The 27,450-nt window shown below is 37.9% G+C and overlaps 1 protein-coding gene across 2 annotated transcripts; it reads right to left on the minus strand.

Moving 5' to 3' along the window:
• Positions 1–1,401: 1,401 nt before the first annotated feature.
• On the minus strand, positions 1,402–27,009 carry LOC139728500 (uncharacterized). Of its 2 annotated transcripts, XM_071639438.1 has the most exons (11): positions 26,934–27,009; positions 22,472–22,547; positions 20,886–20,993; positions 19,390–19,500; positions 15,453–15,539; positions 13,883–14,008; positions 11,753–11,885; positions 10,405–10,646; positions 5,508–5,597; positions 4,382–4,469; positions 1,402–1,745 (listed from the first exon to the last, which is right to left on the minus strand). In XM_071639438.1, the coding sequence occupies exons 1-11, from the start codon at positions 27,002–27,004 to the stop codon at positions 1,537–1,539; spliced, it is 1,341 nt and encodes a 446-aa protein (XP_071495539.1). In that variant the 5' UTR covers positions 27,005–27,009; the 3' UTR covers positions 1,402–1,536. The 2 variants fall into 2 exon arrangements, with proteins under 2 accessions (XP_071495539.1, XP_071495540.1); XM_071639439.1 differs by lacking the exon at positions 19,390–19,500.
• Between the last annotated feature and the right edge of the window lie 441 nt (positions 27,010–27,450).

The raw sequence follows: 27,450 nt of genomic DNA on the forward strand, positions 1-27,450 counted from the left end.
GTGAGAAAAATGGGTGTCAACTGTCATGCGTGAGATTGCCCCTAAATGCTTAAGTCTCACACAGAATGCGTGAGACTTGGTAGCTCTGTACATACTATGTACCATGTACAATTATTTTAATAGTATTTCAAATCTTCACACTCTCTCTGACATAATTGGTACAGGCAAAATAAGTATTCAACAGTATAACATCATCCTTTGCTTGATATGCATATATATCCAACATCAATCACTCAGTAATCAGTATGAAAATACCAAAATAACAGTATCTTTAATAGATTTTAGAAAGTTTAAGCAGCTGAGCATGGCTAGATCTACATGATTCAACACAGGCTGCTGCTGACTACAATGTACATGATTTACATGTTTTGGAAAGATATAGCATGTGATATAACTTCATTATTCATCTATGCGACGCACATACATAAGCAACTATATTCAATTGCCAAAAAACTAATACAAGGCAAGCATTGGAACTGATAGATCAGTACACCTTTACAAAGGCCAAATGATTAACATGAGACACTGCATGTTCTGCCTATATCTAAAGATGCACATACAAAACAAAACATGGTTAGAAATATAATTCTTTGACTTATTCTTGGCATCATTGGCAAACAATATATGCCTATATCTACAGATGCACATAGTATTATTAAAAAAAAAGTGGTTAGATATTTGACTAATTCTTTGACTTACACTATTCTTTGCATCATTGCAAAACAAAGAATGCCTATATCTAAAATGCAAATACAAAAACATGGTTAGAAATATAATTCTTTGCCTTACACTCGACATCATTGGCAAACAATACTATCTAAATGGCTATATATATATGGTTGCACACACACAAAAATAAAAAATTAGAAATTTGCCTTATTCACTAACTTATTCTCAGCATCATTAGCAAACAAAGCATACCTAACATCTACAGATGCACATATGAAAACACAGATAGACATTTGTGTAGAAGTTATTTCATAATTGTCTCTGACATCACAACATGAATGTGGCTCTTCCTATCAGCGCTTTGAATATGAACTTCAAGTTGACCATAGCTGCTATCATGACACATCTTGCACAATCTTCTACACTAAGGGGGGGGGGGGGGGGCAATCAATCTTTTATCTGTGCCTCAGTGGTCATATCAGATCAAGAGCCTAGTAACCACCTGTGTTCACAGAACCTGGTCTGTGAAATGTTTGAAGTTATTTCCAACTACAACAATACAACTCTACAACAAAATCTAGTGAAATGCAATACACATATGAATTCAAAACTAGCTCTTCTTTCCCCCTTCCCACTCCCCTCCCCCCCACCTCAAAAAAAAAAAAAAAAAAGTATGATGTCCAACTTAAATTCAAACTGGCAAACAGACATATCTTGTATGATTTTCTTTTCTTGATTATTAAACACATTTGAGGATGAGTTGATGTTGCCATAACCCATGCTTCCCATAGACACCTGCCAAGTAAACTCGGATCTACTCAATGGGTTAAAGGGACGGGGGAACAATCAATCTTTTACATCTGTATCTCACTTCCATAGGTCACCTTCAATCAAGAGCTCAGCCACCTCCATCCAGGAGCTGGTCCTTGCAATGTCCAGTTCTCTGACCACGTGGGTGTCCTGCTGGACAAAGTCCTTCAGCTTGGTGGGAATGTCCTGCACCCACAGCCTCTCGGCGGCAGCGATTACCACGGCAACGACGAGGATGATGATGATCTTGAGAGCCATCTTGAGTCCTTTATGAAAGAGAGCAGGGGGAGAATTCTGTTTATCATAGTTTGTTTGTTTGTTTGTTTGTTTCATTTTCCATCTGAGAAGACGGCTGGATAGATGCACTAGCTGCATGGTCTTCCATGGGGTCCAGTTGGATGTGAGGCGGGACCTCTTCATTGGGTTGAACACCCTGCTCTTTGCGATGAATGAATGAAGTGGGATCTTTTAAGTGCATGGGTTGTGACTTTCTCACATGCAGGACCTCCATTTAATGTCCTATCTGAGGGACAGAGTGTTTTGCCTCATAGCACTAGAGGGGACGGCATGATTACACTCAACCCTGCTCAGCCACACTCGGGGGAGTCGAACCTGGGGTCATTTGAATTGGGAGGCAGACATGCTAGCGACTATTAAAGCAAGATCTGATCAGAAAATTTGAACCAAAATGGCTTGGACACAAAAAGTGTACTGGGTACTAAACTTCTTCTAATGACAGCAATATTCACAATTATTCCATATTTTGAACTGATGGGGGGAAAAAAATTGAATACTTTCAATTCTTGTACTGATGCCAACATTGATAATCATAGGCAACCACACAGTTACCTTGATTATGAAATTCGCTGAGAATTACTATACATGCTTTGTGACAGACAGAGCAAGAAAGACGAAATACATGATGATGAATGACTTCGAATAATGAATGATTGCATTGGCTCACTTAAAGGGATGGTATAGTTTTGGTTGAGATGGGGCTTCAGGTTTCCAACTTTTTTTTGGTGAGATAATGAGAAAGCTCTTATGAAATATGCAAGTGCATACAATTCTAAGAGGAATTCAAAGTTTACTTAATAATAATAATAATAATAATAATAATAATAATAATAATAATAATAATAATAATAAAGGACATTTATATCGCGCAGCTACTATAATAATATACTCTACTGCGCATTACAAAATGACACGCATACAGGAAATTCAAACAGAAAATACATTACTTCAAAAGATGACTTTTTAACCTGGCCTTAAACTCATTGATTGTAACTGCTTGTCTTACAAACAAAGGGAGATTATTCCATAATTTTGGTGCAGCGTACAAAAATGCCCTGTCACCAAGAGTAACTTTTGGTTTCCCCGATGGATATTTCAATAATGTTTGATCCTGTGAACTTCGAAGATGATAAAATATTTGAGATGATGTTTTTAACTCTACAAGTTCCTGTATATACACTGGTGCAGTACCATGAATAGCTCTATATACAATTAGCAGAGTTTTAAATATGATTCTCTGCTTTACAGGCAACCAATGTAATGCACTTAGTAATGGACGACAATGAGAAAAACGAGGAGAATTACAAACTAATCTAGCACATGCATTTTGCACCCTTTGTAGTTTACCTAATTGATTATCAGGTAAGCCATAAAATAAACTGTTACAATAATCCAATCTGCTTGTGACAAACGCATGGATGATTTTTTCAGTATTTTCCCGTGTCAAATGCTTCCGAATATGTGCAATATTAAATAAATGATAAAATGAATTTTTACATACTTCAGAGATATGTCTGTCAAAAGCTAGGCGTGAATCAAACCACACTCCCAGATTCCGTGCAGAATCAACAGGATAAATATCAACATCAATCACTTTCAGGCTTTCAGTGCGTAGTTTTGAAACTTGCTGCTGAGTGCCACATATTACAAATTCGGTTTTCTTATCATTAAGTAGAAGATTGTTGGATAATAACCATCTGTGAAGATGCATAATACATCGCTCTATAATGGACACAGTATAATTCTCATCTGCTGCAGTAGGTGAAAAAGATATGTACAGCTGTGTATCATCCGCATAGGTATGACACATTACTTCTGGGAAATTGTGTTGGATTTCACGGAACAACCCACTAGCATACAAAGTAAAGAGAAGGGGACCCAGGCAGGAGCCTTGGGGCACACCCCAGGGTACATCAAACTCCTTGGACATACTGGAATCGACCTGAACCCTCTGTCTCCTATCATTCAAATAGGACTCAAACCATGACAATGCCCTGTCAGTTATTCCAAAATGTGTTTGGAGAGCATTCACAAGAATGTCGTGTCTACTTGATGAAAATTGGTTTTGAATTGACTGAGATATCCAAAAACAAAGAGGTCCTGATAAAATGTGGGACTCACCTTTCACATAGACGACTTTGTTTTACTTTGTTTTTGAATATCTCAGCCATTCCATTTAAAAATCAATTTTCATCAAATAAACTTTATTTCCTCATAGAATTGTATACTCTTTCATATTTCATAAGTGGTTTCTAATCATCTTGCAAAAAGTTAAAATCTGAATACACCATCTCAGCCACAACCTTTACATTTATTCTATCGTAAATCTGATATAATATATTGAGAGGTCCACATTCCTACAACCTTGTCTTTCATATGGGTCCCTTTTTTCCCAAAAACACAATTATTTTGAATAATTGGTTTCATGATGTATGCATTTTTTTTTGTAATACATTCTACGTTTTGTTTTCTTTTAATTTGTAATGGTAACAAACATGTGTTATTGGAAATAAAATTTCATTTGAGTTGAATTGAATTGAAAACTATACCATCCCTTTAAGACTTCTGATCCAGCGAGCTACAAAGGCAGAAACTGTAAACTTACCCAGAGAATGAATGCCGGCATTCTTGATGAATGCAAAGAATTTTGCCGGATGCACATGCCGGAAAAGCTTGAGTTCATTGTCAATCTCCTGCCAATGAAAGAAATAAATCTTCACTCAGCCAAGCCCATTACAGCCAATACTCTTTGCATTAATATTGTTATTATTACAATTATTTATTCCACCAGGTAAAGAATAAAGGATAAATATCCTAAACATTATAAACATGAAACAAAAACCAGAATGAACATTACAAAGGGATACATTGCACTGTATATGTTACACAAAATGAAAAAGAAGATTAAGAAGAAATAAGTGGAGACAACATGTGCGTCAGGGCACACAAAAGTAAAGATATCACAACAAGCAAAAATATCACTACAAGAATGATATTGCACCCAAGAGCATTCACAAACATCAATTCTACCCGTGCAGTTATTCTGTTATGTCATTTCTTGCCTAGGTGACACACCTTTTATCAAGCATTTCGCACCACATCGAAGAAAGTCACAGTTCAACAACATATGCATCTTTCCATTAGTTTGTATGTATGAAGCAAAACTCATGAATATGCGTTTGCAGTAGCTTGCGCTGATTAGACGATTTTCACCGACCAAAACTGGATCAGAATGCTCGTCAAGAAAGAGTGAAACGGCCCTCGGCATAAGCACCTTGGTTCTGGCTCTACTCTAGGGACTCCAAGAGTGCCAGGGTCATCAATAAGAGGTATCTTTCTCCCAGACATTTATTGCTCTCTTGAGTTTAATTACACAAAATTCCCTTCCCTAGCAAAAACAAGTTTGTTTTTTTCCCCCCAAATTCTCCAGTGGGGAAATTTCTCTCAAATTCCTTGAGGAAATGATATGAAACAAGCTTGCAAATAGAAAATCATAACTGTTAACACGACAATTTTTGTGGCACACAAATTTTTCTGCATTTTGAGCTACTAATGGCTAGCATGAATTTTGACACCTGTGAAACATCTTCACAATTTTCTCTGCACATTTTGAACAGGTTGACAATGGGGCAGTGCAAATTCAAGACCCCGCAAAAAAGTTTTTGAGTTGCTCAGTGCGAAAAATTATTCGCGTGCAAATAAAGACGTTTACAGAATTATGCTCAACTTACGCTTTCCAATGAGGTGTCAGTGGCTGCCGTGAAGACTTCCTCCTCATAATTGCTTGGGAGCGTGACGGGAAACTCTTCCTCGATGTTAACCTTTGAAAGAGAAATGGAGAAACGTATATCAATTTGTTAGGTCTAGAAAGTAACAAGTCACCACAGCTAGTGTACAAGTGACCCTGCATCACAAAACAACCAAAAAGTTGCCAGACATGGATTATTTTAATTGGAGGCAGATTTTGAAAGAGTATACTCAGTACTCTGAGCTTTAAAATGACATATAACTCTATAGACAAATGTCCTTCCTTAACTAATATCTACACATACAGCTAAACAACTGTATTAGTTGTTATTTTCCCATACAGATATTTTCGCAAATCAGGAGGTCACGGACATATTCATGAGATGTTGCTTTTTGCGAATAAACACCAAGGCTATCGTAAGAGGACCGCACCATTACCCTGGAGCATGGTAACATTTTCATATGTTGTTCAAGTCATGGTCCAGCAGTTTTTCGCAAAGTTCACAAAAATTACACCCTCGTGAAAATAACAGCTTGTACAGAAATGGCAAGAAAGAACGCACCCTGGAAAAGTGCTTCTCGAAAAAAGAGGCTTTGAAGTTTAGGTCTATAGTGCTAAGAAAAGAGGCTTTGAAGTTTAGGTCTATAGTGCTAAGAAAAGAGGCTTTGAAATTCAGGTCTATAGTGCTAAGTGCTAAGTCTCATCAAGCTGTGCTGCGTGCAATGAATGGGACAAGAGACAGGATATAAAACTCCAAAGAAACCACAGGGAATTGAACATGGCATTGAGTCAGAATTTGCATGCTATACCAACACAATCTATTCATGACTAATACTCATTTAAAAGGCAGTAGCATCATCCTATCATTTTCTCTTTTAATAGATGAAAGTGATGAGTGTTTAGAGGTTTCTAAAAAAATAATAGAGGATGTAAGAATATACAAAATGTATGTAATCAAACTGTTTGACAAAAAGTGTTCCAGAAAAGCTGCAAACCCCTCTTGCCCCCTACAATTTATCTCCCATTTACTTTATTCTATGATCCCAAAAGAATCGTGTAGAAGAATTGCCCTTTGATGGAGAAAACAAGGCAAGTGCCATAATGTGTCTCGCTCATTCGCATACAAGAAATTGTATGCGAATGCGATATAACAGATAAAAAAAGAGATATAACAGATAAAAATAGATATACATTAAAAGAGTAAAAATTTATGGCAAAAAAAGAAACATGCCATAAAAACTTAACATTGAGCCCTTAAAGTTTGTTGACCCCTGTCTGTGACCTTTGACCCTGTGGTGACCATCCACTCCCCAAGAGACATCTACAGACGTGTACCATCCAAGTTTGGTAACAAACGGGCCTATGGATCAAAAGTTATGGCCCATAATAGAAACGCGTCATAAAAACTTAACATTGGGCTCTAAAAGTTCCTTGACCCATGCTTGTGACCATTGACCTTGTGGTGACCATCCACTCCCCAAGGGACATCTAACATCCAAGTTTAGTCACAAATGGAGTTACATGGATCAAAAGTTATGACCCATAATAGAAATGCGCCATAAAAACTTAACATTGGGCTCTAAAAGTTCGTTGACTCCTGCCTGTGACCTTTGACTTTGTGGTGATCATCCACTCCCCAAGGGACATCTACCATCCAAGTTTGGTAACAAACAGACCTTTGGATCAAAAGTTATGACCCATAACAGAAACGCGCCATAAAAACTTCACATTGGGTTCTACAAGTTTATTGACCCATGCTTGTGACCTTCAACCTTGTGGTGACCATCCACTACCCAAGGGACATTGTACCAGCCAAGTTTGGTCACAAATGGAGTTATGGATCAAAAGTTATGACCCATAATAGAAACGCGCCATAAAAACTTAACATTGGGCTCTAAAAGTTCGTTGACCCCTGCCTGTGACCTTGACCTTGTAGTGACCATCCACTCTCCAAGGGACAGCTACCAGCCAAGTTTGGTAACAAACAGACCTTTGGATCAAAAGTTATGACCCATAATAGAAACGCGCCACAAAAACTTAACATTGGGCTCTACAAGTTTGTTGACCCATGCTTGTGACCTTTGACCCTGTGGTGACCATCCACTCCCTAAGGGACATCTACCATCCAAGTTTGGTAACATACGAACCTATGGATCAAAAGTTATGACCCATAATAGAAACGTGCCATAAAAACTTAACATTGGGCCCTAAAGTTCATTGACCCCTGCCTGCGAGCTTTGACCTTGAGGTGACCTTCATTTATGGTAAAATGTGAAACTTTGTAAGACCCCTCTTCCCTCGAAGTTTGAATGCAATTGAAGCCCAGAGTAAAGAGTTATTGAAGTTTTTGTAGCGTTACGGACAGACGACGGACGGACGGATGACGGACAGACAGACGCCGCAGGCGATCCCTTAGTCTCCCCGCACCTCCGGTGGGCTCGACAAAAAAAGAGGAAAACTAATCAGGGGACAGCTACTCAACTTTTACATCAGACGTAGCACTTTCTACCATGAGGCCAACTGATATACAGAAACATTCATCCCCCTGAAAGATATTGAAGTTAACCCGTTGAGGACGAGTCCCAAGTATACTTGGGGCAGGTGTGTAAGGGAAATGCATGTTGTTGCAAAATCAGTCAGGTCTCAACGGGGTAAGATGCTATTACACGGTGATGATACCAATGAAAAATAGGACAATGTCAATGATTTTGCTCTCATATGAGAGGTACTGTATAAGGTGTTATTTTCGTGATGGTTTAATTTTCTCAAATTGTGCGAGTCACAGTTGGAGAGCGAATTCAACAAGAGACCCGCGGGTCTAGCGCTCACCTGAGTATCGCAAGTTCACCTTTCACGCAGTCACTAATCTAAATTATTCACAGCTCTACCAAAATTTGACCAGGCATTCTTAAGTAGAAGATGAAAATGTACAATAAGGGCCCAAATTTTTAAAGATTCCTTAATTTGGGGGGATTGGGGCCCCCTGGGGCCCTCTGGGTGGGGCATGGTGCCCATTTTGATAAATTGAGATCCTGACCCCCTAAGGATGCTACCTGCCAAATTTGACGAAAATCCATCATGAGGTTTTCAGGAAGAAGATGACAATGTACAATTCAGGCCCCCATTTGGACCTTCCCAACCACCCCCACCCCCCCTCCCCCCACCCCACCCCTGCCCCCAAGAGGGGCACCCCTGGATCTCCTATGAACAAACTCGAAACTACAGTCATTAATGTACTCACTCATACTATTATCTTAGCCCTATAACTTCTGATTCCAGAGAAAATTTTTAAAGATTCCTTCATTTGGGGGGTTCGGGCCCCCCTGGGGGCCCCCTGGGTGGGGCATGGTGCCCATTTTAACAAATTGAGATCCTAACCCCTTAGGGATGCTACCTGCCAAGTTTGGTGAAAATGGGTCATGGGGTTCTAAAGAAGAAGATAAAAATGTACAATTTAGGCCCCATTAGGACCCCTCCTCACCCCCCTCCCCTTGGTCCCAAGGGGGGCACCCCTGATTCTGCCATGAACAAACTTGAAACTGCAGTCATCAATGTACTAACTCATAGTATTAAAGGGGTAGTACAGTTTTGGTTGAGATGAGAATTAGGCTTTTAAATTTTTGCAAGATACCAAGAAAACACTTATGATATACAGGTAGTACAGAGCATACCATTTTAAGAGGAATTCAAAGTTTATTTGATGAAAATCGGGTTTGGAATAACTGAAACATCCAAAAACAAAGTAAAACAAAGTGATCGTTACAAAGTGTGGGTCCCACACTTTACTAAAATTGTTCTTTTTTGGATATGTCAGCCATTTCAAAACCAATTTTTATCAAATAAACGTTGAATTCCTCATGAAATTGCATGCTATTTCATATTTCATATGAAATTTCTCATTATCTCACCTAAAAATATCATAAACCTGAAATTAGGTCTCAACCAGAACTGTACGATACCTTTAACTTAGCTCCATCACTTCTGGTTCTAGAGAAGAAGATTTTTAAAGATTCCTTAATTTTTGGGGATTTGGGCCCCCTGGGGGTCCCCTGGGGGCCCCTGCAGTCATCAATGTACCAACTCATAGTATTAACTTAGCTCTATCACTTCTGGTTCTAGAGAAGAAGATTTTTACAGATTCCTTAATTTTTGGGGGTTTGGGCCCCCCTGGGGACCCCCTGGGTGGGTCATGGTGCCCATTTTAACAAATTGAGTTCCTAACCCCCTAGGGATGCTACTGTAAAAGTGGATATTTTCGCGCGACTAATTTTTCGCGCTTGGCCGGGTCAGAAGAGTTTCGCGTGTTTTTAATTCCGCGGAATCAAGACGTCACGCACAGGAACATATGGCAAGGAAAAATATTCGCGGGCTTTTATTTTCGCGCTAGTTTCTGGTTGCCCGAAATGCGCGAAAATTTCAACACCGCGAAAATTTCCACTTTTACAGTACCTGCCAAGTTTGATGAAAATCGGTCTTGGGGTTTTCAAGAAGAAGATGAAAATGTAAAAAGTTTACGCACGACGGACGACGCACGCCGGACGCCGGACGAAGGGCGATCGCAATAGCTCACTTGAGCCTTTGGCTCAGGTGAGCTAACAATACGAAAAAATGTCTCCATGTGCTAGTGTATTAGTGCATTACGTTAGCATCACCATAAATTCAAAAAAAATGTCTTTGATTTCCTCATTAGAGAAAAGTATCTGTACGCGAAAATAACAGCTAAAATAGTTGTCCTTTTGGTGCCTGTCCCTAGCTCCCTTTTGCAGAGTCAAGACAGATGTCTGGTGATTTATGCCCATTTTGGTTTTACCCGTACCAAATCTGCCACACTATTAAAGCTACATACATGTAGTTATCAAATGTGCAAGTGATCAACTTACCAAATTGTTGAGACCTTTCAGGAGTAGCTCGACGGATTTGCGTTTGGGGAGGGATACGGGATTGACGATGACGGGAACGCTGTAAGGCTGGAGGGTGGAGATGTAGGTGTTCACGGCCGCCTTGAGACCCGCCAGCTCCTCGGCTTCCATCCCCGGGAAGGAGTCGGGGATGCGGCCCGTCGCCAGGGCCAGGACCCACATCATCACCTCGGCCCTCGAGGAGCACGACTTACACAGGAAGTCTGAGATGAAAAGAGCCAAACGAGCAAAAACAATAGCGATGACGATGCACAACAAGGCAATACACTATAATTTATTCACACCTTAAAAGAAAAAAATAGATGACTACAGTAAAACCAAAATTTTTTGAATGTACGAAACTTTTGCAATTTTCACAAGGAGCTAAGATTCATGAAAATAAAATGTATGCGATGAAAGATGAAAGTTAGGGCTCGGAGACGTCAGGGTAGATAACAAAGGGTGACATGTCATCTCCTCAACACACAAAAAAAATTTGACATTGAAGAAAATGGTTAGCGGTGTTGCCTTGTAACACGTGACCCTGCATCACAAAATCAACAAAAAGTTGCCAGACATGGATTTTCAGTTTAGAGCAGATTCTGAAATGTATAACTCAATTCAAATGGACTCTCCTAACCTATTCTAATATTAGAAAGAAAGCACAAACTCAGGAAAATGTGTAGTGAGAAAAGAGGCTCTGAAGTACAAGGTCTATTCAAGCGCTTAATCTTTACCAATCCGTGCTAGCTGTGCGATTTAATGAAAAGCACAAACATAAAAAAACCAGGATGTTAACCATCGGAGCAGCAACACAGAAGGAATTATCAGATTAAGTTGAAATGAACATATGCTTCATTAACACATTATGTAGATGATTAATGCCGCCTTTCAAAGCAGTAGAATGATTCTTTCTAAAGTTATTGGAATTGAAAGTGAAAAGGGCAGGTTTTTTACGAAATGAAAAGAGGACTCTATGAGAAACACCTAATCACACTATTCTAACAAAAGGTGTTCAAGAAAAACTGCTAAAAACACAACTTCCTGTTCATTTTATGATCCCAAATTTTAGTATAATGTAAAAGAAGACTCGCTCTTCCAAAAAAAAAAAGAGAAAAACTCAAGATTGGCTGGGTTGACTCATTTCACCTATTTTCAGTCCTACATGTAACACAAAATCAGTGCGTGCGACTTTTTGTTGGTTTTATGATGCAAGGTCACATATGGATATGATGACACAATAAGAAAAGGCATTTTCAGTTCATATATGCAAGTCAAAAGAGTATGAAGAAATGAATGAGCTCCAGAAAGCAAGCGAGTGGCGACTGACCTATTTCATCCTCTCTTTTGGTTGAACTCGACATCCTGCGCGAAGGCGAACGTGAACGCGAACGGGAACGCGAACGTGAACGTGATCTTGAGCGTCTTGCGCGTGATGACCTAATACTACGCCGTTTGAACCACTGTCGGTGACCATATAGAAATGAAAGAGAAAAAAGTCACGACAGAGTGTGAGAGGGAGATATGTCGTATCTGTACAGAGATGTGAACCTTTTTAAAGGGACTGTACAGTACTGGTTGAGGTGGGGATTCATGTTTTGAACATTCTTAAGTGAGATAATGAGAAACCTTTTATGAAATATCAAAGAGCATGTAATTTTAAGAAGGATTCAATGTTTATTTGATGAAAATTGGTTTTCAAATGGCTGAGATATCCAAAAAAGTTATAATTTAAAAGGCGACAGGCCACAACTTTATTAGGATCTCTTTGTTTCACCTTGTTTTGGGATATCTCGGCCATTTCAAAACCGATTTTCATCAAATAAACTTTTGATACCCCTTAGAATTGCATGCTCTTTGACATCTCATAGAGTGGCTTCTGAATATCTCCCAAAACGGTAAAAGCTAAATCCTCACCTCGACCAGAACTGTACACACCCTTTAAAGGGCTGAAGAAAGGTTCCCTATAGACTGGGCATACTGAAAATCCACGCCCTACACCAATCAAAATAAAAGAGCTCTGGTCGATGATGACCCCTACATGGTCAATCACCTGTATCATCCACACACTTTGATCATTAAAATCACAATAATATATCACGGCTTACTGTACATTACTATATAACGCCTAAAATAGATCTTTGTCATTTGATTGGTTGTTTGACATTGATCATTCGTCCCATTTCACTTTGACGTCATCATCCGTGCAATTGAGGCTCCATTTACCATGCAATTTTGAATTCATATGATTTGCTCCATTGCACACACGTCAAAAGCCCCGCACACTATGCGTGTAAAACGCTTGCGTTTGCAGTGTGAGTATGCGACAGCGCGCTACCGTAAAGCGCTCAGTGAGCACTCTCTCGGTCTGAGATTCTCTCCTGTTTTTAAAGAAATAAAACACCAAATGACAAGGATCTAATTCAGGCATTACCAAAAAAGTAAAAAAAAATAAATGCTTTTAATTCGTGCAATGGACAGAATATTTCATTCTGTGAAAGATGAAATATTTGATCCATTCAACTCAGCTGCGCCTCATTGAATGGATCATTTCATCTTTCACCTCATGAAATATTCTGTCCATTGCACTCATAAACATTCGTTATTTGTATATTACTGTTGTAACTTTCATAATCTTCCTTCTTTTAGTTTCCATCTGTCTCTTACCAATATGATTACTATTAAGATTTAATAGTTTCATTTAGCATCATTATGAATCATCACGATCATCATCCCTGCTATCATCAGTAACATTTGAATCAGATGTTGTATTAATAGCAACAATTGCAAACATTAGATCTGTGAGGGTAACGATTACGTAATGATAGTGTACGTAATGCCAACTGCTCGCATATTTGTCACAGTTGTAAATTAATTAGAATATGAATAAATGGAAATGAAATAGACCATCTTTCTTTTAACTTACACTTTTATGTTTCCGGTGAAAGACTTTCTTTCATCATGAAACAAAAATCAGAAGAAAACGAATGCACAATATTTGCATGATATGTGTACTGAACAGTGCGTGGATGTTTATTTGGGTGTCAGTAGTATACTAGAAATACAGAGTGAACACTAGCTCTAAACATCAAATTCCATTTTTCTCCCCCCCCCCCAAAAAAAAAAAAAAAAAAAAAAAAACCCACAAACTTTCTTAAGACTAGTTCTTGGTGTAAAAAGTTAGTACCAGAAATGTGTTTTTGCATGGCCTCCTTACCAGATAAGTTATGTTTGTGCCCAAATATTTGAGAAAAATCTATGTCACCTAGAATTGCTCGCATTGTTCGCATTTTGTATATTATACCGATTCAAATTTTTCCATTGCTTGTTTCTATCCCTAACTCACGTTTTGTTACTATTTTGAAGCACAAAAGCTGACTTTTTTTGTTTCATCTGCAAAATGGTAAATTATGCCTTTAACAAATTACCCAAAAAACCAAAAACAAATTAAAAGATTTACCATCGAACCAAGACCACGTACAACCTCTTCTTCAGCTTCACCTTCATTATCTTCTTCATCATCATCGTCTTCAGACGAGTCATCATCTCCATCAAACAAGACTTCACATTCTTCAGACGAACTCTCCTGGAGGTGTCATTGGGTTAGAATTTCAAGAGGGTCATAGGTTACATTTCAGACATGAGAGTACACTGTATGTGAGATTGAGAAAAAAACACACTAAGTAAAACAAATTGTGCTAAAAAAAAGGCTTGTCATTGCAGGGAGTCTGCTTCATACAAGAACACAATCGGGGGGGGGGGGGGGGGGGGGGGTGAGGGGGTGAGGGCAGAGCAGGGTGCCTTTACTGATAGGCTCATATGACAGTTAATGGGAAAATTTATCTTAAACATGCATCAAGTTTGTTCCATTTATGCAGAAAAATGAGAGGAACTGGGTATTGAAAGTTTGACCAAATTCCCATCAAAAAATGAGAAAGTAATGGAATTTTGGAGGTGTGATCAAATAATAGAAATTGACTACTCTGTGATATAGCATTTGGGCTCTTCCTACTTGCCGTGTATTCAGAATTCCATATTTTTATTCCTGTCACCAATGTCTGATTTTTTTTTTTTTTTTTTTTTGGGGGGGGGATTTTTTTTGCATGAGGGAGTTCAATTCAATTTCAATTTCAATTCAAATTCAGATGAATTCAAATCATTTTATTTCCATATAAAGTAATACAAAGTAATATACATAGCGCTTACATGAGTACATAACATCAAAAGAAACTTTCAAATACGTAATTTTCAACATAACATGAATACAATTATGATGATATCAACTCTGGTTTGGATAAATAAACAAGTAAGCAATACAATCTTAATCTATAACTTTACATGGAAAAGAGAAATTCACAAGAAAAGCATAGCTTGTAAAATTTGTGAATTACTCTAGAAGGTATGATAGGAAATTTATTGCATTAGAAAATGATTTCTTTTTATTCATTTATTTGATTTTTTATGGAGCCAAAAGATCAAATGGTTGGGAGTTCATATTTGATCTCAGGGAATTGTAAATTTGTGTCTGATCACAGCTTCAAAAAGAAAAAAAATCATAACTACAATGTATCTTAGTCTTCATAATAATAAAAATGATGATGATGATGATGATAATAATAATAATAATAATAATAATAATAATAATAATAATAATAATAATAATAATAATAATAATAATAATAACAATAATATTTACGTATTATTATTATTATTATTATTATTATTATTATTATTATTATTATTATTATCATTATTTTTTATTGGTAATAAACAAAGCATTATGTGTATATGATATAACAACAACAACAAAAATTAGGACTGAGTAAATAGATAAGTTTTCAGCAATGATTTAAACTTATCAACACTTTCATCATTTCGAATATAACGAAAGAGTTTGTTCCAAAGAGATGGAGAAATAACAGAAAAAGCCCTATCACCATAACGGGTACAGATGCGGGAACCATGTGATAATTTTGAGAATGGAGGAAGAACGAGGACATTTTTGCTGCTGGGAATTTTTTGTCCCTTACCTCTGAGTCGGTGGGAAGAAGGCCTGCTGCCTTGTATGCACTCACATCTCCAACACATTCTAACTCCATGGAATCAATAACCTCATCCTGGTGGACAAACGCACACAAAAAAAGTTATCTCTTGCGACATCCAATTCATGACAGTTGTCAAAAAACGACCATACACAAAACTCTTCCACATACGAACAGCACATGGGAAATTCCACAAACTATTGCGATACCACGGGCAATGTTGGTAGAGTGATACAACCCTATGCTGACACTTGTAAAACACTGCAAACGCCATAGCCGTACAAAGCATATCAAAATTGCCAACACTCAGATTGTTACACTTGAGGAAATTATAAACATTGAACTGTGCCTATGCTATCACAGATGGTTTTGAAACAGTCACCATCTCAGTGTAAACTTGAAGCTGACCTTAATTGGCAGAGGAGACTGAAGACAAATCTTATTTTTTTTTATCAAACATTTGAGGTTAAATTTGTTTGTTTGTTTGTTTTGTTTTAATTAACAATTAAAAAAAACACTATCAGCTTCAGGGCTGTTTTTCAGTGAGTCTGTAAATGAGTTTACAGCATATAAAGCAACACAATATGATACAAAACAAACAATGGATCAAAAGATAACATTCACACACCACGAGAATAAACATAATATTTGCCAAAAAACAACAACAACACAGGCTGACTAAACTAAAAAGAATACTACGAGTAGCCATACAGATAGAAAAATAAAGAACATAATCATACCATATCATAAATCATGTTAGGTTAAATCATGTGAATGGACAGAGCCGGAAAAAGAAAGAATCTAATACCCCATTTATACTGCTAGCGGGTTTCAGAGCCTCCTTGAGGAGGTTCGAAAACCCACTCTGAAAAAGCAGCCTCTTGTCTGTATACTGCTCGCCAAAAGCAGACCCTAGCAGGCCCTAGCAGGCCCAACCTTCTCCTCCCCTCTGATTTATGGCGCGGGCTTTCGAGTGACAGTGTGCAAGTTGAAATGCTTTCTGCAGAGGGGATTGGTCGAGATGGCAGGGTTGTTTATGTAAGCAGGTGATGACCTTCAGCAATTACCTCCGGGTCGGCCAAAAAGCGGCTTCTCGAACCCCATTTGCGTTTATACTGCAGTCGAACCTCCTCGAGCCTGCTATAGCGGGTTCTGAAACCTCCCTCCGTAGGAGGTTCCAGAACCCGACCCGACCCGACCCGACCTGATCGGATTGCCTTTTCTGAATTCTGTCAGTTTATACTGAGCTGAAAGCCTGCTCGAAGCGGCTACAGGGGGTTTCAAAACCCCCTTTTTCGTTAGTATAAACGGGGTATAAGACTATTCAAACAAGAGACCCGGGGGTCTCGAGACTTTTACCCAAGAACATTGTAAACTTGGGGGGGGGGAGGGGTGGGAGGTGGGCTGCTTTATTTGGGATCTGGGGACATGAGGTCCATTTGCATATTCCATCGCACTGGTAAAAATACCTACCAAGTACACTGTACTTACAAAGTTTTGACTTTGCACTTAAAAAAACAACCAAAACTTAAAGGTACTTCTTACCACTGGGATCAGTGATTTAAAAGATGTTCGAGTCATCACGTTTGATGCATATGTGTACATGTAGGTCAGTTGTATCACAAAACATCCTACCACAAAAAATTGTACAATAAAACCTATGTAAACACATACAGTAAGAAGATATCACTATCTTACTCCATAAACCATAACTGTAGACAATTTAGTATACAAAACATTTCAGTTGTATTGTTCACATTTCATATATTCAACAATACTTAACATTGATTACACTCGTTTGAAAAACATTTTCACATTGGTTGTTTCTATCCCTAACTCATATTTTAGTACTATTTGAAGCACTAAAGCAGGGTTTTTGTTTCATCTGCAAATGGTAAATAATGCCTTTAGAGCTCGTATCACTTCTGCTTCTAGAGAAGAATAGTATTGGTTATTCCTTAATTTGGGAGGTATGGGCCTCCTGGGGCCCCCAAGGAAAGCATGGTGCCCATTCAAACACTTTGGCCCGAATTCACAAAGGTGGTACAAATGAAATCATGGTTTAAACCATGGACAAAAACCATGGAGCGCCAAGTGTCGCATTGAATATTTCGTTACAAAATCAGTCATTTCATCGAGGAAATGATTATTTTGTAACAAAATGACAACATTTTGTAACTAAATGAACATTTCGTCCTCGAAATGATAATTTCGTCAACGAAACAGTCATTTTGTCAACGAAATGACTGATTTCGTAATGAAATATTCCATGCGACACTTGGCGCTCCATGGTTTTTGTCCATGGTTTAAACCATGGTTTCATTTGTACCACCTTCGGGAATTCAGGCCTTTGAGATCTTATCCCCTTAGGAATGCTACTTGCCAAGTTTAGTGGAAATTCATCATGGTTTTTCAAGAAGATGAAAATTAACAATGTAGGCCTGCATTTGGACCCCTTCCCAGGGTGCCAAGGGGGGCATCCCTGATTCCGCCACAAACAAACTTGAAACTACAATCAATCTACTAACTCATAATATCAACTTAGCTCTATCACTTCTGGTTTCAGAGAAGAACAAGATTTGTAAAGATCCCTTTATAATTGGGGGAGGGGGGCCCTGTGTCCCCTGGGGGCCCCTCAGGTGGGGCATGGTGCCCATTATGAGCAAATTGAAATCCTATCCCCCTAGGCTTGCTATCTACTAAGTTTGGTGAGTCTTCGGCACAGGTGAGCTAACACAATGTAAAAAAAAAAAAAAATTGGTGGTATCCATGGTGTCCTGAGCTGTTTTGAGCTCAGTTAAACTACAGTAGACAAAGTGCTAACAGTGGTTTGGAAAATTAATGCCTCACTATACACCATGTGCGCACAAGTGCAAAACATGCACAATTTTCATGAACAACCGAAGTTTGACTGGTGTGCGTAACTACACTGTACTCGGAGGGCAATTAGTTACCATGACAACAGACATAGCTATGGCAGACTCATGAACAGACACATGCAGGCAGAACATCAATATAGTGCCATTTTTTCCCTTTCAATTTTGGTTGGAATTTTGATTGTCAGTGATGTAAAAAAAAAAATAATGGGTGTATAAATTGGATGTGCATAGAAAACAGATCATTGCGGGAATGTAAGTATGTCTGATTACACGAGAGAGAGTGAATCACTTGAAAATTTGTGTGCCGAAATAAACTCTTGGCGAATACAGCATGAACTTTGTTTCAATTTTGTTTCTGATGATGCAGTATATATATATATATATATATATATATATATACATATGTACAGTGTATAAGTATAATTATGTATATGTATATGTATACGAATATATATATACATATATATATATAAATATACATATATATATATATATACATATACCCATACAGCTGTATATGTTTATACACACATGAACAAAATACAACTGGTACGTTTCAGATTAAAAACAAACACAAGAAAAAATATATTCACAGTACTGTATGTCCAAAAAAAAAATTACAACTGGACCCTCTGCAATAATATCTTTAAAAACAGTGAATCAATCCAAATACAAATTCAGGGTATGAAACTATAACTCATTGGCCACATCTTAGAGAAAACCCCATTCGATTTGCTTCAGTGGTCAAAGAGATATGAGGAATTTTGTATGTAGAGGATGTCAAGATTCTCTTCCCTCCAAGTTCTGTCTATTGTATTCACACACAAAAGCATCAAAGTGCCAAGAATCAGACTCATGACATGCTTCACATCTTTTCACATTTCTCTGTGACCGCTTAACCAAATTGAATGGGATTTTCTGCAAAATAGAGCTTTTTAAGATTTTAAGATATTTTTTTTAGACAGTTTAATCATATTGGGTGTTGTCAATGTGAAAATTTGATTGTAATTTTTTTGGGGGACATACAGTACATATGATATCCATACCAAATTTTCTACATAGCCGCTCTGTTCTTGAACTTGAATCGAGGACCATAGAGAGCTACCCTGCTGCAAAGCATCTGCTCTGTCATCTAAATCCTCTAGCATATCGCTCGACTGCATAACAAAACATCGACATTCATATTTTTGTTGCAACTGACTGACAAATTGCCCTACATCGACGTCAACCAGTTGCAATAAAAACGAACACGAAGCAAGAAAAATTCATCAACTTGAATTCGTGTTTTTGGTTTCGAGTATACACGATAATCATCTGTCTGTCTTGCCCTTCTTTCCCACTCTCCCAAGCAGCGTTCACTGTTGCTCTTGTCTGTCTGTCCAGAGACTCCAACCCGAAGCTCCTTCTGATCTGGAGATTCTCCCGCCTGACACCCCTAGCAAACAGGATACTCCAAGTTGATGTGTGTGAAGCGCGAAATTCCTGGGGTTCTAGATGCTCTCTGGTGTATCTAAGGCTTATTTTTTCAACATACAATAGCCATAAGTAAGAAATCCTTTCCAACAGGAGAGACAGAGCCAGGGCGGGAGAAATTAAATCTCAAGCGGGAGAACGGGAGATTTTGCAAAAATGGGTTTTCGGCAGGAGATCTCCTGTCGAAAACGGGAGAGTTGGAGTCTCTGTCTGTCTGTCTGTCTGTCTGTCTGTATCTATTAATTCATCCATCTAAATATCTGTTGACTGTCAACTGTAATATCTCTCCATCCGCCATTCTACCTACTGTATATCTTTCTATCCACCCATCTACATGTATCTACTACACCTACGATATAATGCATATCATTATTTTGACTTTTACTGATTAAAATGAATAGCAGGCTGTTTATCATTGAAAAAGTGTCACCAACAATTTCCATTGACAAAATGATGAAAGGTTGAAAAATAAAGAAATACATGAGAAAGTTTTAAAATAGAATACATAAGAAATGTAAATTGATACCCATTTTTTTTTCTTTTTTTTGGTGTGCATTCTATCATAATTCCCAACAGTCTCCAAACAAAATAAAAAAACTAAAAAGAAATAAAGCCTGAAGTTTTATTCAATGATAAAGCCAAACTCTAATTTCATGCATAAATTAGCATAATTAATCAATATAAATTAAAATGGTAAGATTTACTGAAATTTACGTGTACAGCCCTTTAGATTGCATCACGAGTGACTTGCGTGCTAATTTTCATTGCTATCGCATAATTTGCGTCCAAGATCTTAAGGGGGCCATAATGCCCCCCTCCGTAATGGAAGGTTTCAATTACCCTGGGAGCATCAGGGTTTAGAGTGCCAGTGTGACATTTTCTTGAAAGAAACAAATCAAATTACAGCTCCCACATTTGACGAGTGAATCACAGCATTTGTGGAAAGCACTACCAGGGACGCTTTTAAAGCAAAAATGAATCTGTTTCACAGGAAGAGAGCTTTCCCAAGTTGGAGTAGCTACCGACTTTAAAGGGAAGTTCACCCATTGCAGGCTTCATCTATTCTCACCTTGTCTGCACAAAAATAAAGGTCTTCTGATAATGAATAAGCTTCTCCATCATCAGCAGGACTTACTACCTTCTTCTTCTTCTTCATCTTCATCTTCTTTTTCCCAAGCTGCAACAGAGAGGACAGATTAAATCATACAAAATGTTGATGTTCAAAACATAGCAGTTCACTTTTCAAAACATCCCGTAGAAATGATGGTTCCACGACATTTGCTCCTGTGACAATTACTCCCATGAAATATACTTGCACGCTAATGCAAACATAAATTCTACCCATAAAACATAACCCTAATCCTAATCCTAATCCTCACATCAAATGGAATCTATAACCCTATTGTAACTCTAGCCCTAAGTCCCTGAGGAAAGTAAGACAGGAGTAACTGTGGAAGGAGCAAATGTTGTGTCACCTGGAAATGACAAGCAGCATATCCTGGAAGATCTGATAAAATAAGGACACAAAGATAATTTCCTGCCATTTGAGAGAAAGTATAGCATCTGCTGTATATGAGAACATGCATCACAAAACCAACAAAATGTCACACCTCTCAGGCCCCCCCCCACTTTTTTGCAGGCGTTTGTTTTTGAGCTGAAGGCTCTTTTATTTTTTTTGCTTGTCAGCTGAAGAAACTTGGAAGTTTGGAATGAGAAAGATGCACTGAAGACTTTTTTTTTTCTTCTTTTCTTTTTGCTTGTCAGCTGAAGAAACCGAGAAGGGACACAAGAAGGCCTTTGTTTGTTTTTTTTGCTTGTAATCTCATGAAACCCGGATGTGCCCCCACACCCCCTTTTGAAATGTGGCGCTGGCCGTGTATACTTCTGCTGTTGCACACCGTGGGTAGACTCTGCCCCCACAGGCCCTATATCAGTCCATACAGCCCTCTATCTCCATATGTTACTCTTTTCTTCTGGTGACAGGTTAAAGGGACTGTACAGTACTGGTTGAGGTGGGGATTCATGTTTTGAACATTCCTAAGTGAGATAATGAGAAACCTTGTACGAAATATGAAAGAGCATGTAATTTTAAGAAGGATTCAACGTTTATTTGATGAAAATTGGTTTTCAAATGGCTGAGATATCCAAAAAAGTGATGATAATAAAAGGCGTCAAAAGGGGCCTGAGCTTTCGATCCTAGCAGAATCTTCGTCAGAGGCAAAATGAAATAAAAGGCAACAGGCCATGCCTTTATTAGGATCTCTTTGTTTCACATTGTTCTTGGATATCTCGGCCATTTCAAAACCGATTTTCATCAAATAAACTTCTGATACCCCTTAGAATTGCATGCTCTTTGACATCTCATCGAGTAGTTTCTGAATATCTTGCAAAACGTTAAAAGCTAAATCCTCACCTCGACCAGAACTATACACACCCTTTAAAACAGCTTTCAATCACTTTGGCCCAGTTCTCTTCAGAACCACAAAAGTAAAAAAAAAAAAACATTCTTTCTACGTCACAACAAAAATGTGGAAGGAAACGAACATGCGGCGATCATGTCATCCTCATTCCCTGGAATCATCAACCTTCAGGTATCTGTTTTGGTCGTATTTGACTAAAATAATTGAACAGCACCAGTCCTGCAAACTCTCTCACCTGCTTTTCTTCACTTTCTTCGAGCAATGCCTCTCTAGCTGGGGCAGGCTCTTTTCTTGCCTGCATTCTCGGCATCTGGGGTTTAAAAGAACAGAGAAAATGTACACCAGTACATGCCAAAGGATTAAAAAAAGCCTTCAAAAATCCATTAAAATCCCCAGATCACTGCCAAAATTTTACCATCTGTTCCTTGTGCCATCATCATTTTTTCCCTGCAAGTTTATGACACTTCCGTTAACAACTTTTTGAGTTATTTTGTAAACAAAAAAAACCCCAAAAACCAAACAAACAAACCAACCAACCAATACCAAAGATAACGTTATACACATAACTTCCCTCCTTTGGGGAGATCACAGTAATAACTGATATGATTCATAATGAATAAAATCCACTTCGTGGAGTGTTCTAGACTCGGAGGGAAAGGTTATGAGAATGGCAGAAAATACAGAAACGAAAACATAGACAATAAAAAAAAGACATAAAAAGTGACAATTTTAGACCTCTTTGGAAGGAATCTGATGGAGGGCAATTTATTCTTCTGAACTGAAAGTAAGTTATTTTATAAGGTGGAACCCGCATGGGCAAAAGCTTGTATGCCCCAGGATGTTGTAAATTTTGGAATTACATGTAAGAAGGCCAAAGTTGGGTGAGCATAGAGATCTAGCAGAGGTATGCTTTTGAGATACCCTGTACCTTTGTAAAGCAAACCACATACAGTACAGGTGTGATGTACACTATACAAGTGTTACTGGGACGGGGTGTGCTGTTTGTGTTCATCAGTGTTGTTCTCAGGTTTTTTATGAGTGTCAGTATTAATAATTTCTCAGCATTAACCCTAACCAGGCTAGGCTTTTGGCCTGTTCTGTGGCCGGAGGAGAGTGATTCAACTCCCCCCATTGATTGCACAATCGCCCTAAAAATTGGCACATACATTAATACTTGTAACGTAATCCACCAATTAAACTATTAAAAGAACAAAAAAATCATTTTTTATATCTTATACTAATAAATATGTGTGAAATAATAAATCTTGCTCTAATAATTCAGAAAATGAAGCTAATGGCATCCTAAATTTTGGTGACATTATTCCTTGTAGCATTCGAAACAATGTACTTGAAAAAAAAACTGGTATCAAATTTAATTTCTTGTGTATTCTATTGTTTTCATGAATTTCTTATGTATTCTCTGTTTTTCGACTTTTTTGCCATTTTTTCAAACAAAATTTATTACAGAACCTATCTTAAGCACAATTATTCTAAAACTAATTTATTCAGTGATTGAAAGTGAAAATAATCACATCTTTGTGAAAAGGTGAGAAAACTCTATTTGCATAGACTTTGTACACAAAATCATGTTTTTGAGCCATTTTTGTTCTGACAAGCATGTATAAAAGGTCGTGCAGGATCGTAGCTGTATGTCCGATTTTTGTGAAAATGGTGTCATAGGATGTGCAAGACTTGAAAGTAAAAAGTCAGTGAGCGGCGCGGTCAAAAAAATTTGTGCGGCAGAATGGTCGCGGAAAATGTCCAGTTGAGCGTGGAGGGCTCGACAAAAACAAATTATGATGTAAAAAAAATGCCCTGATGTCACAGGGAGTTTGCTTCATACAAAAACACAATCGGGGGGGGGGGGGGGGGGGGGGGGGGAGGGGCAGGGCAGGGTGCCTTTACTGATTGGCTCATATGACAGTTAAAGGGAAAATCTATCCTAAACATCCATCAAGTTTGTTCGATTAATGCAGACAAATGAGAGGAACTGGGTATTGAAAGTTTGACCGAAATCCCATTAAAAATAAGAAGTAATGGAATTTTGAAGGTGTGATCAAATAACAGAAATTGACTACTCTGTGATATAGCATTTGGGTTCTTCCTACTTTCCATGTATTCAGAATTCCATTATTTTTTTCTGTTACTGATGTCTGACGTTTATAATATTTTCTTTTTTTATGCAGGAGTTGTAGATACATATTCTCAGCAATCGCATAGGGGTGCATGATTGGAAATTTTCTGCATTAGAAAATTATTTCTTTTTATTCATTTATTTGATTTTTTATGGAGCACAGAGAATATATGGTTTGGAGTTCATATGTAATCTCAGAGAATTGCTAATTTGTGTTTGATCACAGCTTCAAAAAGAGAAAAAAAAATCAAAACTATCATAGTCTTGATCAAAATTTGCTCAAACTTTCACTGTCCTGTCTGTCAATTTTTTGTTTTCTTGCTTCCATTTACATAAAGTAAAGAATTTTCAGGGTTGTTTTCCCTTGAAGGCCAACTTACTCTTGACACAATTTCATTGAGGTACAGTAATCTTAATGGCCTGTCATAGTCTAATTGTGACCTGCCATGTCAAAAGAATCGGAAAGTCGCTGATTTGTGAAGCAAGAGAAACAAGTTTGAAGTCAGATCATCAGAATTGGTCAAAACCATTGACATTCTGTTTTTGACATGATTTTTTAGTCTAATCTTTCATCTTTCATCTGCCAAAAATCTGAAGCTAAATGATCAAAGGAAAGGCAAGAAATTCATATTTTTCTGGGCCATGATTTTCTGAGCTTAAACGGAGCAGAAACGTGTCTGAAGATTTGGATTTAGCGCCACAGATAAACTCGGCCCCCAGCAATGAGGGAGTGATCTTATTGGTCAGTGCGTTGCATCCTGCATGGTCAATTATTGGTTGTGCATATGAACCTCTGGCGCTAAGCTTGAATGAAAATACCGGAGGTTGCTAAGAGCATACCTTCTATTGTCAAGAGGCGAAAACTGTCTTACCTCCCCGTGATCATAATTGCATTCGAAGAAAAACTTTGAAGCCAGTTTTCTCGAATCACAGATTTATTTTGGTGGAACCAGCATGGGCAAAAGCTTGTATGCCTCAGGATGTTGTACATTTTGGAATTAAGGAGGCCAAAGTTGGGTGAGCATAGAGATGTAGCAGAGGTATGCTTTTGAGATACACTGTACCTCTGTAAAGCAAACCACATACAGTACAGGTGTGATGTACACTATAAGCCTACAAGTCTTACTGGGATGGGGTGTGCTGTTCGTGTTTAATAATCAGTGTTATTTTCAGGGTTTTGATGAGTGTCAGTATTAATAATTTCTCAGCATTAAGGGAAAATATTGCAAATTACAACTGATTCGCAGGAAGCATAACCAGAGATGCCTGTACAGTGTATTTTAAAACTCTGTTTCAAAGAAAGAGAATTTATCAACTCTCAAGTACTTAAAGGCATGATACATGTATATAATTTTGTTTGAGATGAGGATTCAGCTTTAACCCTAACTAGGCCGGGGGGGGGGCCTCCGAGGCCCCCCCCCCGACGTTCCGCGCGATGTATCGCAATCGAAAAAAGCTATCGCCGCGACGTTTCATGACTTTTTTCTTTCGAGTCTCCCGCATCTTTTGACACCAAATTTGCGACGCCCGGGTGCGCGGTTCCGAAGTTATGCATAAATATGTACATGCATGTCAGACCAAAAATTGCTCAAAAACGTTAATTCATGTACAATTTCAATGCAAACTGTGCTTACTGGCAAATTTCATAAAAGCATGATTATTTTGGTGTTTTATTGATGAAAATCAATGAATAACATATTTTCTTGTTAGGAGCGATGTCGCGGACAAATTTCATCGAAAAAACAATGAAAAACATAAAGTCGAAAAAACAAAGAAATACATAAGAAATTCAAAAAAACAATAAAATACTTAAGAATTTTTTCTGATATCACAATTTTTTTTATAACATTTGCTAAGGACACTAAAAAGAATATTTACACAAAAAATGTGCCTGTTTTGAGTTTTTTTTTGTGATTTATACCAAATAGTCTGATTTTATGCATCATCATGCATAAATTAGCATAAATGATGATTTTTTGAAAAATTAACTTCATGGTATTTTAGATTACATCATAGGCAATGTGTGTGCCAATTTTCGTCGCGATCGCGCGGTCGACGGCCGAGATCTGGAGGGGGGGCCTGGGAGGCCCCCCCCCCCCCGGCTCTATCAACTACCTAAATAGCCCGGCCTACAAGTATAGTTAGGGTTACGTTTTTTTGAGATACTGTTATTAGAAACCACTTATACACTGTAAGAGATATTACAGAGCATACAATTCTAGGAGGAATTCAAACTTTATTTCAAGAAAATTGGCTTGGAAATGGTTGAGGTATCCAAGAACAAAGCAAAATAAAGTGGTCCTAATAAAAGGTGTGTCCCACTTTTCAATTGCCTCTCTTTGTTTCTGGATATCTCAGCTGTTTCAAAACCAGTTTTCATCAAATAAATTTTGAATTCCTCTTAGAATGGCAAGTTCTGTAATATTTCATGTAAGCAGTTCCTAATCATCTCACGAAAAATTAAAATCTGAATCCCCATCTCAACTTAAATGATGCGATCCCTCTAACAGCTTACTCTATATTTGTTATTGCAAGCTCCACCTAAATACACTGTCTCACCTTTTCTTCTTCTTCTGCTTCATCTAGACAAAAACCAAAGTCATCATCACTCTCATCAGGACTGACTATCTTCATTTTCTTCTTGATGAGCTGCAAAACCAAGAGGCATTTCACCACATAAAAAAACTAGTAATAATAATAACAATAACAATTGCATTTATATGGCACTTTATATGGGTGGGTTTAGAAAAGCAAACTTGTTCTATTTATGCAAGTAATGGGAGAAAACACAATAGCATAAGGACAATGCAAAACCAAAACAGTAACGAAAAGAAGAAGGAAAAAAATATATGTTATACAGTGATACAATTATTAACAAGAAGTGTCGCTATGGCAACTGGTATGCCTCTGCCATAATGCATGATTCTCCTAATAGGTCTATAGTACAATGTCTTGACAATGTGTGATGACAGTCTCACATAATTGGCAAAATAGTAAAATGAGAGGTTTGTCACAAGTTGCTATCAACAGTTTTCCGAGTTTCTGATATCTTAGAGACAGATCCATTCCACATTTTTTTT

The sequence above is a fragment of the Diadema antillarum genome, unplaced genomic scaffold, assembly GCF_040938485.1.
Source record: "Diadema antillarum isolate AM-2024a unplaced genomic scaffold, OU_Dant_1.0 seq00000182_RagTag, whole genome shotgun sequence".
Lineage (NCBI taxonomy): Eukaryota > Metazoa > Echinodermata > Echinoidea > Diadematoida > Diadematidae > Diadema > Diadema antillarum.